This window comes from Dama dama, chromosome 31 (genome assembly GCF_033118175.1).
Source record: "Dama dama isolate Ldn47 chromosome 31, ASM3311817v1, whole genome shotgun sequence".
NCBI lineage: Eukaryota > Metazoa > Chordata > Mammalia > Artiodactyla > Cervidae > Dama > Dama dama.
In genome coordinates, this window is record NC_083711.1 from 58,440,836 (window position 1) to 58,453,745 (window position 12,910).

The 12,910-nt window shown below is 41.3% G+C and overlaps 1 protein-coding gene across 1 annotated transcript in view; it reads left to right on the top strand.

Annotated features, from left to right (window-relative positions):
- NECTIN3 (nectin cell adhesion molecule 3) overlaps positions 1 to 12,650 on the top strand; it is a 122,978-nt gene extending 110,328 nt beyond the window's left edge. Inside the window, exons 8-9 of the mRNA XM_061134087.1 lie at positions 11,408 to 11,470; positions 12,279 to 12,650. Of these exons, the coding sequence (XP_060990070.1) occupies positions 11,408 to 11,470; positions 12,279 to 12,458 (243 nt within the window). The 3' untranslated portion in view covers positions 12,459 to 12,650. The remainder of the gene's footprint in view (positions 1 to 11,407; positions 11,471 to 12,278) is intronic.
- Positions 12,651 to 12,910: the final 260 nt, after the last annotated feature.

Genomic DNA, 12,910 nt, shown 5'->3' on the forward strand with positions numbered 1-12,910 from the left:
AGAGGGCCTCAAAGAGTCAGACGTGACTGAGCGACTAAGCACCCCACAGCACAAGCGGTGTTTCTCGCCTGATACAGAACGGCGTCTCTCAGAAGCACATCTTAAACACTCAATTCTGACTCTAGGGTAGATTGAAGGTGTGCGAAAGATCCTTGACCTGTTTATGAGCTAAGCAACCTTATCTCCTCCAGAAGGATCCTCCTCCTCGTGTCATTTCTACCGCACCCTCCCCATAAACCACCGGTGATGTGAACTCTGTTGCTATCACTGACAGTTCTGGTTGTGCTTAACCCAGGAGCTGGCTTCCAGCTCAAGAAATCTTTGTGCAGGTTGCTCAAGACATTAGTGCCTGTAGGCAGGGAAATGCCAAACTAGGATTGTAGCTGCTTCTCTATTTCAAACAAAACTGCCTGCTTTGGGCTTTATATTTACAAAATTGCCATCCCTGAAGGTTAATATTAGCTTTCCATAGCAGGTGATTTCTCTTCTGTCTTGGCCTTCTTTACTATTATTAGGTTATTTTCCTTTAGAAGAAGAAACAGTGTATGTTACCTATATATCTTTTTTTTCTTTTCAGGAAAATTCACAATTCTTACATTCAGTCCAATGTAAGACCCCAAAGAAAAAATACATGTAATTATTAACTAAATATATTCAAAGATCCTTTAGATTGTTCATAGGAGAATAATTATTTAGTGAACAGATAAAGACTTATTTATATTTCATTTTCTTCCATTTTATTACACCCTCAATAGAATTGTAGATTATTGGTAAGGGAAATGATTCCTATATTATTCTCACCTTTTGTCAGGAATGAATAGAAGAGTAGTGGTACTCTACATTTAATATATTATATTTTGTTTCACAATCTAAAATATGGTGTTAAAGATTTTGGGGAGGCTCTTTTTACTTTTTTTAATCTATTTAAGCTAAGAATAGCATAACATTAACCACAGAAAGATTCTTATTAAAGTATCTTTTTTCCAGTGCCATGAGTTCAGGAATGATGAATTAAATTAAATGTAAGACTTGGGAAGGCCCATATTAATAGTTTCTTGAGAGGAATTAGAATTTAATTTGTCAAGATAATATTTCTGTACATCATGACTGGGAGTACGGTACTGTGCCTGACACAGAGGAGGTAGTTGACCCCTTCTTTGAGGGCCTTTGGGTGCATAGATGAATGTGTATCAGTAGCTCTGGATTGAAGGTTTAGCCTGTGGGCAGGTTTGGAGATGAAGTGGTATGCATGAATAACTGGTACAGCATTACGGCGAAGGGCTGAAGAGCAAAGATGCCCACTGACAGGGACAGCGTAGCGTTCCGGTGTTAAAATGTGCAGGTGTTTGTTAGTCGTGGATGTTAGCACACAAGAATGCATAATCATTTGATTCGTGTCCTTCAATCAGTAGCATTAATGATGGGGGAGGACGTCTTAGTATTGTATGTGAATGTCTTGTTTGCCTGCAGATAATTTTCCATCATCTTTATTGTCAGTCTGCCTTAACTAGGCATTTGGCTTTGCATACATATTACAATTTAGGTGAAGTATCACTTTCTTGTGTAGTTTAAGGTAAGGATTATTAAGTAAGACCACAGCCAAGACAAGAAACTTCATTAAAATGTACCATGTCAGATTTTACTTTGAAAAATTAAAATCTAGAATGTATACTCAGTCAAAGTAATGCATATGTTTACCAATGATCAGAAGGAACACTGTCTTCCTTTTGGGTAAGACAATGTTTTCAACAACTGCTAGGCTGTTATAATTTTGTGGGGACTTAAGTAAAACCCAAAGCTACCTTGTGGGATAAGACATCTAATATTCTCTCTTAGAAAAAGCCTCATGATTTAAGTCTGCATTTGAAAAGTTTGCCATGAGGATATTCTGTAGGCATTTCTGCTTGAAATTGCCTCATTGCAATCTTTAACATTATAAATTAAGGGCCTGGACATTTCATTTTAAGGCACTAACCATATCACTGAAGGGTATAAACCAGAAACCAGGAGGGAAAATGCCCTTAAGTTAATTTTATAAAGTATTATCCCACAGCAAATGACCATTATGTGTTCAGCCCTGGGCTGGGGCAGATGAAAATTTAGGACTCGGAGAGTCCTAGCTTGCTCAGGAAAAGCCCTGCCTTTCTTTTTCCTCAGTCGTTGCTCAGGAAAAGCCCTGCCTTTCTTTTTCCTCAGTCGAGGCTGAAGCCCGAGCAGGAAGTGCCGTAGTTTCTATTTGACCGGTTCAGATGAAGATGACTCAGCAGGTGGCCAGACTGCCCAGTACTGAGCATTACCAGCCCTTCCCCTCAGGTTTATGCCCTCTCCCCTTTCAAATGCCCATTGTATTCTTCCTTTTGAGTCCTCTTCTACGGTCAAATTAGGAAGAGACTGGATATACTCAGAGGAAGGGAGGCAGCTTTGTGTGATGGTCTAAGACGCAGACTGAATTTGAATCTTAGCTCTTTGAACTTGGGAGCATTGCTTTAACTCTCTGAGCCTCAGCTTCCTCATCTCTATTATAGGAACAGTGATAAAATCACCTTTAGGAGATGTACATATAAGAATATGAGGTCATTCAAAAGTTATTGTACTACACTTGCCTTAAGGGACAAGGAATAGGGGAAATAGCTTGTCAGTCCTTACGAGTTACACTTGTTCTTTTTACTATGCAGAGCCTTTCTCTTCCGTTTGCCTTAGACTCTCTCCTCCAGTCTGTCTTTATAAAATTTCTGAGTACTAAGGATCTAGAACCTATTTTCATGGTGTTCACACTCCTTTTTTGAACCAGTTCAAACCTAACTGCGCCCTATTTTTGTAGTTGGGAATTTGGACCCAAGGTTTTTAGTCCAGGCACAGGTTTCTCAACATACGCTAGCACCCAAGACTTTTGTAGGGACCGCTGACTGAGAGTGGCAGTCAGAACAGATCCTGTGTACGGATAATACATCCGCAAGTGTTCGTTGAGCATCTCCTCTGTTGAGCACCATGTAAGATTTGGGGGAAACCTCCCCATCACCTTCTTAGAGTGTTAACAGGGAAGGATTTATACAATGAAGTTCATGGACAGAACATAGAAATGAGCCTTACTCTCCCAATAATTAGCAAAGTGGAGTTATAGGCAAATAAAATATCAAGTCTTAGGGAATAAGATCCAGAAATCCTTTATGCATTTAATCTGTATAATGTATAGTGCATCAATCATAATTGATTCTAGATACTAGAAACCTAAGAATTAACTAAAAATTAGTGAAAACAATTTCTCAATTTAAAAGGAAAAGATTGATTAATAATATAGCACCCCTTTGACATTCACCGAGGAAACGTCCACAGGCTTTAGAGAAACCCTGCTTTCTTAAGTACCCCTATCTTTTATAGAATCTGTAAATGAGTTGAGAATAACAAAGACACAGCTTAGCAATTGCTGAGCTCATTAACTAGCTAAATAATTATTCCATAACACAAATCTCCTCAGCCTGCATTCAAATTTGTTTCTCAACAAAAAGTTAGAAATTACAACCTGTCATAACCTTGTAAAATTCACTCGTGAATGGTTAAAACCAGCAGTGTTAAATCTATAAATGCCAAGGGTCTACTATACTAATAAGAGACATTCATGTGAATAGCTTGAGCAATTATTGCAGAGAACAGTAATAATTATCTATCTCATTAAACAAGTGCCCAATTAATGTCGTCGTAAATTTTGCTTGATTAGAACAGTCTTTATAGTTGCTCATACAACATGGCTGGCCACTCTCACAACTATTAATAAAAGTGAAAGGGAAAATTGACTTTTGGTTCACAGTTTTAGTCATGGTTTAGAGAGGTACTTGATAGGAAAGTAATATCCTTCATGCCTTGAGGAATCCATACTTAGTGAATTATGTATGATAACCATTTCTTCATGTATTATTCCTTTAGTGTGGTAAAATCCTATCTGTGAATTAGAAACTCAGTCACTGGAACACAAGTAAGCAATTGAATATTATAGTCGAGAAACTCCTGCGTCAAGGGTGACCTGGTATGAAGTATTTACTGAAAATTTACTATGTTTTAGTATCACACGAGTTTCCAGACTGTCGGTGAATTCCCATTCTGATTCCCTCCGTGTGCATCCTCCTGCAAAACTGAATGACTGTGATAAAATGAAAAGGCATTATTTTTTTTCTAAACCGACTTTATTGAGACATAATTGGCATAATACTTGACCCATTTTAAGTTTGATAAGCTTTGCCAAATGTGTACATTCATGGACACTATCTCAATCAAGAACATTTCCATCACCTGAAAAACTTCTCGTACATACCCTATACCACACCTCATGTGATTTCTATCACAGAATAATAGTTACATTTTTATAAAGAATTTCACAGGGGGAGGAAGACAGCATGCCTTTTTGTGTCTAACTCCTTTAGCATAATATTTCTGAGATTCATGTTGCATAAATAAATGTCCTCTCGTTGCTGAATCATACTCCTCATGTTACGAATGCACCACAATCTGTTTAATATTCAACTGCAGAGGGCTGTTTTCATTTAAGGTTTTGGGATGAAAGTAATAAAAACTTTTTTTTTGTAACACCTTTTCCTGGTTTTGTTATTACAATGATGCTAATTTCATAAAAGTAGTTACAAAATGTTCTCTTTTCTCTCATGTGCATAAAGAATTTATGAGTGGTATTACTTCTTTAAACGTTTGGTGGAATTTACTGGTGGTCCCATTAGGGCTGTGGAAAGAAGGACTTTGTGTCTTTCAAGACATTTCAGGTGGAATCATGACAGTTTATCAATAAATTCATTATTCATGCATTCTTCACATGATCTGTACTCTGAGATTCTCTGGTTTTATAAAAACAGTGCATATGAAATATGTGGCTATGTCTGGTGTACTGTAGGTGGTGGTGTAAGGTTACCCAGAGAAGTGATGTGGGAGCTGAGCAGGTGCTTGAGTCGGGGAGGAAGCCATGGAGGAGAGACTGGGTTTACACGGCAGGCGTGAAGCTGCGGACGGCTGTTTATCAGTCAGTTCAGTCGCTCAGTCGTGTCCGACTCTCTGTGACCCATGGCCTCCCTGTCCGTCACCAGCTCCCGGAGTCCACCCAAACCCATGTCCATCGAGTCGGTGATGCCATCCAACCATCTCACCCTCTGTGGTCCCCTTCTGCTCCCACCTTCAATCCCTCCCAGCATCAGGGTCTTTTCAAATGAGTCAGTTCTTCGTATCAGGTGGCCAAAGTATTGGAGCTTCAGCTTCAGCATCAGTCCTTCCAATGAACAACCAGGACTGATCTCCTTTAGGATGGACTGGTTGGATATCCTTGCAGTCCAAGGGACTCTGAAGAGGCTTCTCCAACACCATGGTTCAAAAGCATCAATTCTTCAGTGCTCAGCTTTCTTCACAGTGCAACTCTCACATCCATACATGACCACTGGAAAAACCATAGCCTTGACAACACAGACCTTTGTTAGCAAAGTAATGTCTCTGCTTTTTAATGTGCTGTCTAGGTTGGTCATAACTTTCCTTCCAAAGAGTAAGTGTCTTTTAATTTCATGGCTGCAGTCATGATCTGCAGTGATTTTGGAGCCTAAAAAAATAAAGTCAGCCACTGTTTCTACTGTTTCTCCATCTATTTGCCATGAAGTGATAGGAGCGGTTGCCATTATCTTAGTTTTCTAAATGTTGAGCTTTAAGCCAAATTTTTCACTCTCCTCTTTCACTTTCATCAAGAGGCTCTTTAGTTCTTCACTTTCTGCCTTAAGGGTGGTGTCATCTGCATATCTGAGGTTATTGATATTTCTCCCGGCAATCTTGATTCCAGCTTGTGCTTCCTCCAGCCCAGCGCTTCTCATGATGTACTCTGCATATAAGTTACACAAGCAGGGTGACAATATACAGTCTTGATGTACTCCTTTTCCTACTTGGAACCAGTCTGTTGTTCCATGTCCAATTCTAACTGTTGCTTCCTGACCTGCATACAGATATCTCAGGAGGCAGGTCAGGTGGCCTGGTACTCCCATCTCTTTAAGAATTTTCCACAGTTTGTTATGATCCACACAGTCAAAGGCTTGGCGTAGTCAATAAAGCAGAAATAGATGTTTTTCTGGAACTCTCTTGCTTTTTCACTGATCCAGCGTATGTTGGCAATTTGGTCTCTGGTTCCTCTGCCTTTTCTAAAACCAGCTTGAACATCTGGAAGTTCACGGTTCGCGTATTGCTGAAGCCTGGCTTGGAGAATTTTGAGCATTACTTTACTAGCGTGTGAGATGAGTGCAATTGTGTGGTAGTTTGAGCATTCTTTGGCATTGCCTTTCCTTGGGGTTGGGATGAAACCTGACCTTTTCCAGTCCTGTGGCCACTGCTGAGTTTTCCAAATTTGCTGGCATATTGAGTGCAGCACTTTCACAGCATCATCTTTCAGGACTTGAAATAGCTCAACTGGAATTCCATCACCTCCACTAGCTTTGTTTGTAGTGATGCTTCTTAAGGCCCACTTTACTTCTCATTCCAGGATGTCTGGCTCTAGGTGAGTGATCACACCATCGTGATTATCTGGGTCTTGGAGATCTTTTTTGTACAGTTTTTCTGTGTATTCTTGCCACCTCCTCTTAATATCTTCTGCTTCTGTTAGATCCATACCATTTCTGTCCTTTATTGAGCCCATCTTTGCATGAAATGTTCCCTTGGTATCTCTAATTTTCTTGAAGAGATCTCTAGTCTTTCCCATTTTATTGTTTTCCTCTATTTCTTTGCATTGATCATTGAGGGAGGCTTTCTTATCTCTCCTTGCTATTCTTTGGAAGTCTGCATTCAGATGGGTATATCTTTCCTTTTCTCCTTTGTTTTTTCATTTATCTTCTTTTCACAGCTATTTGTAAGGCCTCCTCAGACAACCGTTTTGCCTTTTTGCATTTCTTTTCCATGGGGATGGTCTTGATCCCTGTCTCCTGTACAGTGTCACGAAGCTCCATCCATAGTTCATCAGGCACTCTGTCTATCAGATCTAGTCCCTTAAGTCTATTTCCCACTTCACTATAATCGTAAGGGATATGATTCAGGTTATACCTGAATGGTCTAGGGGTTTTCCCTGCTTTCTTCAATTTAAGTCTGAATTTGGCAATAAGGAGTTCATGATCTGAGCCACAGTCAGCTCCCGGTCTTGTTTTTGCTGACTGTATAGAGCTGCTTCATCTTTGGCTGCTATCACAGTCAGCAAAAGAGTCTGAAATGCAGTACTCTGATGCAGTCTCAAAAACAACAGAATGATCTCTGTTCGTTTCCAAGGCAAACCATTCAGTATCACAGTAATCCAGGCCTATGCTGAAGAGACTGAAGTTGAACAGTTCTGTGAAGACCTACAAGACCTTTTAGAGCTAACACCCAAAAAAGATATCCTTTTCATTATAGGGGACTGGAATGCAAAAGTAGGAAGTCAAGAGACACCTGGAGTAACAGGCAAATTTGAGCTTGGAGTACAGAATGAAGCAGGGCTAAGCTCATAGAGTTTTGCCAAGAGAATGCACTGGTCATAGCTTAGTTCATATTCCCATATAATCTTAGGAACTGGGAGAGGATGGGTGGTCCTTCAGCAGGTGATGAGTTTTAGGTATCTTGTCAAGCTGAAGTTTCAAGATGTATATGCCCTTTTAGAATTTAAGATGTTGAAGTTTTAAGAGATATTATATTTTCACTCATCTCTTAAGATGGCAGATGCTTGAACATATTGTCATGCCAAGAGGTAGGAATCCATGGCAAATAAGAGTGAGAGAGTTGAAAAATAAGAGAACAATAGAGAAGCTCTTGTAGATGTGGGAGTGATCTGCAGTAATTTTTTCTAGGCTTAAGAAAACTGTTGAAGAGGCGGATGGATGTCAGTTGGGGCTAGAAATTGGAGGAAACATGTTAGAGAAACATTTGGGAAGGTAAGAGAATGCGTTTAAAAAATAATGTTTAAGGTTTATAAATTACAGTGAAAGAGTGTGAGCCAAAGGAAGACATGGAAGGCAGTAGAAGAGCATTTTGAGGATGAAATTATGATACGAGAGAAGACCAGAAGGATGCTAATTCAGTAGGGGAATAATGGTTTCAACTGGGACTCTAGTTTCTAGTTCTTCCACTGCCAGAGCAAGCAGATTGTCTAGTGTGATTGCAGACTTGTTGAAAATAGCAACTTGAAATCTTGATTCTGTTTATTACTGAAAATAAACTTTAGTAACTCCAAAAGTTCTGTTTATAGGGTTTTAAAGTCTTATCTACACGGAAAGAATAAAATATAGCACATAGTAACATGTGGAGGTTTATTTGTTGAGTCAGAGAAAGTAAAAATATTCATTACAATAATACATAGTTTGAAAAACTAGTTTGTTAGCACCTTGGCAGACAGGAGTGAAAATCTGCATGACTGGTGAATCAGGAAGGTAAGTACGGGTTGTAGCTCAATAGAAATTGTTACGAGATCATGCATGTAAAGCAGGGAAATCTAAATATGTGTTAGAGATTCAGACTCGCTCAAGGCTTTCTGGGAAAAAAACACGAGAATAATAATATATACCATGTATCCACCAATTGAAATATCATAGGTTAATTCAGTTTACATATACCAAGCACCAGTCATACGTGAGGTATCATGTAGACACTTTTCTATATATTCTTGTGATTGTTTTTTAGAAAGTCAGATATGTAATATTTGGAGTCGTTATGGACTAGCAGAAAGAGAGCGCATTTATCAGCCACTATAAAATTAAGTTCCTTAGGTATCTGGTCAGAAGCTAGATGGCCATACATTGCAGAGGCAGGCATCCATAGTCTTGGTCACTCATGCAGGGCCATCCCTAGAACGTGTGGGGCTGCTGTCTATATAAAGAATTTGACTCACTATTGTATTACAGAATTCATGGACTCATGTGAGGTGTAATGATTTATTGGTAGAGAATTACAGTACTGGGTAGAGAATAAGAACTTCACGTTTGCTGACAGTGCAGTCAGTGAAGCTGAAGGGAGCGCGTGATGTCCAGGCCCCACGTCTTCCTGCTCTGTCCTAGGCACTCTCTATTCTTGTCCAATATTTCAGGTGACCTTGCTGATTTTGTTATCTCCAGCCATGAGAAAAGGGGAGCAATGCTGTTATTGCTCATAAAGCTGTGTGTGTGTGTGTAGTCACTAAACTGTGTCTGACTCTTTGCGACCCCATGGACTGCAGCCCACCAGGCTCCTCTGTCCATGGGATTCTCCAGTCAAGAACACTGGAGCGGGTTGCCATTCCCTTCAGGGGATCTTCCTGACCCAGGAATCGAGCCCAGGTCTCCTGCATTGTAGGCAGATTATTTACTGTCTGAGCCGCCCATAAAGCCACGGCTCATCTAAAACAGCCAAGAAACAAAATGCTAATTTCAATTTTAGGGTGTTTTTTTTTTTTCCCTGAGTCTATTTTTTCTTTGACCAGAATCAACTATGTAATTTGTAGTCTCAGTGCAAAGCAAGATGCAGGGCCCTTTGTTTGAAAATTAAGGTTTTCGATATGGAGACGAGGTTCCCATCTGGACGTAAGAGGTTTGGCCTCACTGAAACGTGTCCTTATATCCTCCTGCCACCCGCCCGGTGCTCTGTGGTGTGGAGGGCCTGCACTCCTGACCCCAGACTTCCCTGTACCAGCACTCAGGCCCCTGCCAGGGCAGAGGGCAGCAGCAGTCATTGGACAGCGGAAGGGAGGGGAGACTGGGAGGGCCGGGGTGGCAGCCAAGAAATCACAGACAAGCAGAAGGAGGCAGGACACCCTCGGGCTGAAGTTATAGGTCCCGAAGCATGATCTGTTGTCCTTTTGGCCACTGACAAACCACAAGTTCATAGTAAAATCATTATGCAATCTCAGGTGGCAACCATGGGACATTGAACCCCAAAGTGGACCCTTCTGAGCACAAGGCCCCATGTGACTGGTCCATGGAACAGGCCTGCCTTGACTTTTCACCACTGTGTACTGTGAGTATCAACTGATCGTGCCGAAAGCACCCCAGAATCACGCAGAATGTGGCGGGGGAACAGATTTGTCACAGATAACTTATGCTTTGGATAACACGGCATATGACAGAGGATATCAAGAATAATTAATAGTTCATATTTCAGTGAAGTTATTAGTTAACTGTTGACTTACTATTATGACAGACCCACAGGCTAGGGTGTGGGTTTGGAGGAGGATGGCCAGGAAAGGCTCACTAGGGTTGAAAGATAAAAACATTAGGAACTAAAAAACAGATCATGATGTCTGCTATAATAGAGGTATAAATAAGAATAAAGAACAACAGGAAAAGTAGGAGTAAATAAATTAACTTTGATGGGTACTGCAGAAAACCCTTTTAAGAAAAAAAAATGACTTTAGTCTGGCCAAAATTGGTAGTATTTCAAGTGCCAGAGGCTAAGCGGCTGACATTCCAGACTAGAAGGACAGCGTAAGCAAAGACAGTGGAATGAAGAACATGCTGATAGATGTGCCCACAAGCTGGGATTTCCAGGCATTCTTTTATTACCGTTCTTGAACATCTATTTTCCAGGTGCAAGCAGGGGTTATAAGAATATAGGTTTAGGAATCAGACAAAGCTCCACCACTTACAAGCTGTGTGACCAGAGACAGCTTACTTAACCACTCTGAGCCTCTGTTTTAGTCCTCTGTAAAATAAAGACATGGGTTTTACAGAATTATTATAAAAATTAAATGAGATAATGTCGGTAAATACTCCACCCTGTACCCTCCGTCCAGTGAAGGAGAAAGCAAATAGATGTGATTGCACATGCCGTGAAAATACGGAAAGGAAAGTGACTGTCTCTGCCTGAGGTTTAGCGCTGTGCTTCCTGAAGGAGATGGTATTTGAACTTGGGGCTGAAGGGTAAGTGTGTGTTTATAAGCCAAGGGGAGGCTGAGAAACATTCTCTCAGGCTGAGGTTTAGAAACGATGAATCCCTTTTATGAGCTGTTTGGGGTTGGGAGACGCGGAGTAGTGAGAGGAAGAGAAAGCAGACCATGTATACATCTATAGATAAAAACAGAATAACCTTTCATTACCTCCCCAAACGCCTTTTAGCCGATTCAAAACATCAGACTCTTCCACCAAGAAGAGGCAAGAGCCCTTCTGTGCTGGGTGCTCCCTCGAGTAAGGTGCAGACCAGTTTGCATGCGAGCTTCTGTAGATGTTCAGTGCATTTTCTTCCTCTACAAGAAGGCTGGAGCTGAGAGGGAGACCACACTCAGGATGCTGTTGCTTTTCCCATCCTCACGTGGAACAGTTTGCTTCACTGGCAGACATTTAACCAGACACGATTGGCTCTTTTAGAAATAGGAGTCTGAGTGGTCTTGGTTGATCTGTTTTATCATGGACTTTGTGCTTTAAAGTGCGTGTCTTTTTCTGTCTTCTCCCTCCAGACTGAACACTTGCCTCTGCAGACTCAGTTCAGAGAAAGAGAGACTGGAAGTGTCCAGCGCCCTGTAAGTAACACGATCCTCTCACAGGGTCAGCCCGGGTGGAGCCAGCGACCACCATGTTTTTATTAAAAGATCTTTTTATTTCCATGCAATTTCCTTTTCTTCACCTCTGCTATCTGAGCACCTGTAGTGTGATTTTGTAAAGTCCTTGAGCTGGTTTATTCCTCTTAGAAGTAATCAAGTTATATGAAACCAATAACCTGGCAGAGGGTCAGTACCAGAGACAACACGAGCACCAGGGAGGTTCGTTTTATGGGGGCAGCTGTGACCCAGAGTCAAGCAAGGAAGAAAGGTCGAGACAAGAGGCTGTTTCTTGAAAGCATTTCTTGTTCTCAGCCGTGGTGGGTGTACAGTCAGATATTATCTATGCATTTCACTGTGTCTCTCCCCTAATTCCCCAGTTCTGAATCCTGAGGCTTCTTTTGGTTTGGTTTTGGTTATTTGATTTACATCTCCGTATTATCTCATACAATTATCTCATGCACGGATTCCAAGCTTGAGCCTTGCTGAGAGACTCCTGCAGTTCCCAGCCTTGTTTTTCTCCACTTTACCTTAACTGATACCAGCTCCAAATTTCGAAGCCTGAAGCTGACCACAGTCCCCATTAGTCACAGTTTTCTGTTTAGGAGATGCGGTCACTCTTAGGCATTATGAGCAACAAGCGACTAGAAAATGATGAGCTATTGAACTTCGTCTTGCCACTCAGTAAATAGCTGTGTGTAATGAACTCTGTGCTTGCCTGTCTTTACCCAAGAGCTAGAAAAGGTGCAAACAGCTGCTCAACTAATGTAAGCGATGTTTGAATTTTTAGAATGGACTGAACAGCAGGAGATTCGACTGTGAAGATGAGAATCCGGTGGGGGAGGACGGGACTCGGCAGATATACCCCCTGTATGATCAGATGCGCCACCCAGACGGGAGCCCTGGCAGACACCATCCACGTAGCGACCTGGAGGGCGTCTACATCAACCCGCGGGAGCACTACGTGTGAAGGTCCTGTTTCTCCAGTGCTCTTTTAGCAAATGTTTCCTCTTAGACTGGGGGGAGAGAAACCGAGGCCAATAGTTATGATTTTATTCTCTCTCATATAAAGCAATCCCAGTCTAAGTGTATCGGAAGTTGTGATGAATGACTTGGCGCCAAGAGCGAATTTCTTCTTTCATTAAGAGTTTCTTCGCCACCAGCTGTGTTTGTGAACTTGACTCTAGCTTTGTGTGTTTCTGTGATGATGGCGTTTAACTACTAACATTTGGCCCACAATGGCATGTTCATTTAAAAGTAGAGCATCTGCCTGGGATGACAGCAGTGATTCTCCAGAAAGAAAGGCCCCAGCTGGGAATATTAACCTCACTGGGTCTCAGGCAGACCAGCCTGTTCATCTGTGATTCAAACAGGCAGGAAAAGGAGCTCAGACTCCATCTCACTAATAGTTCATGGGATTTG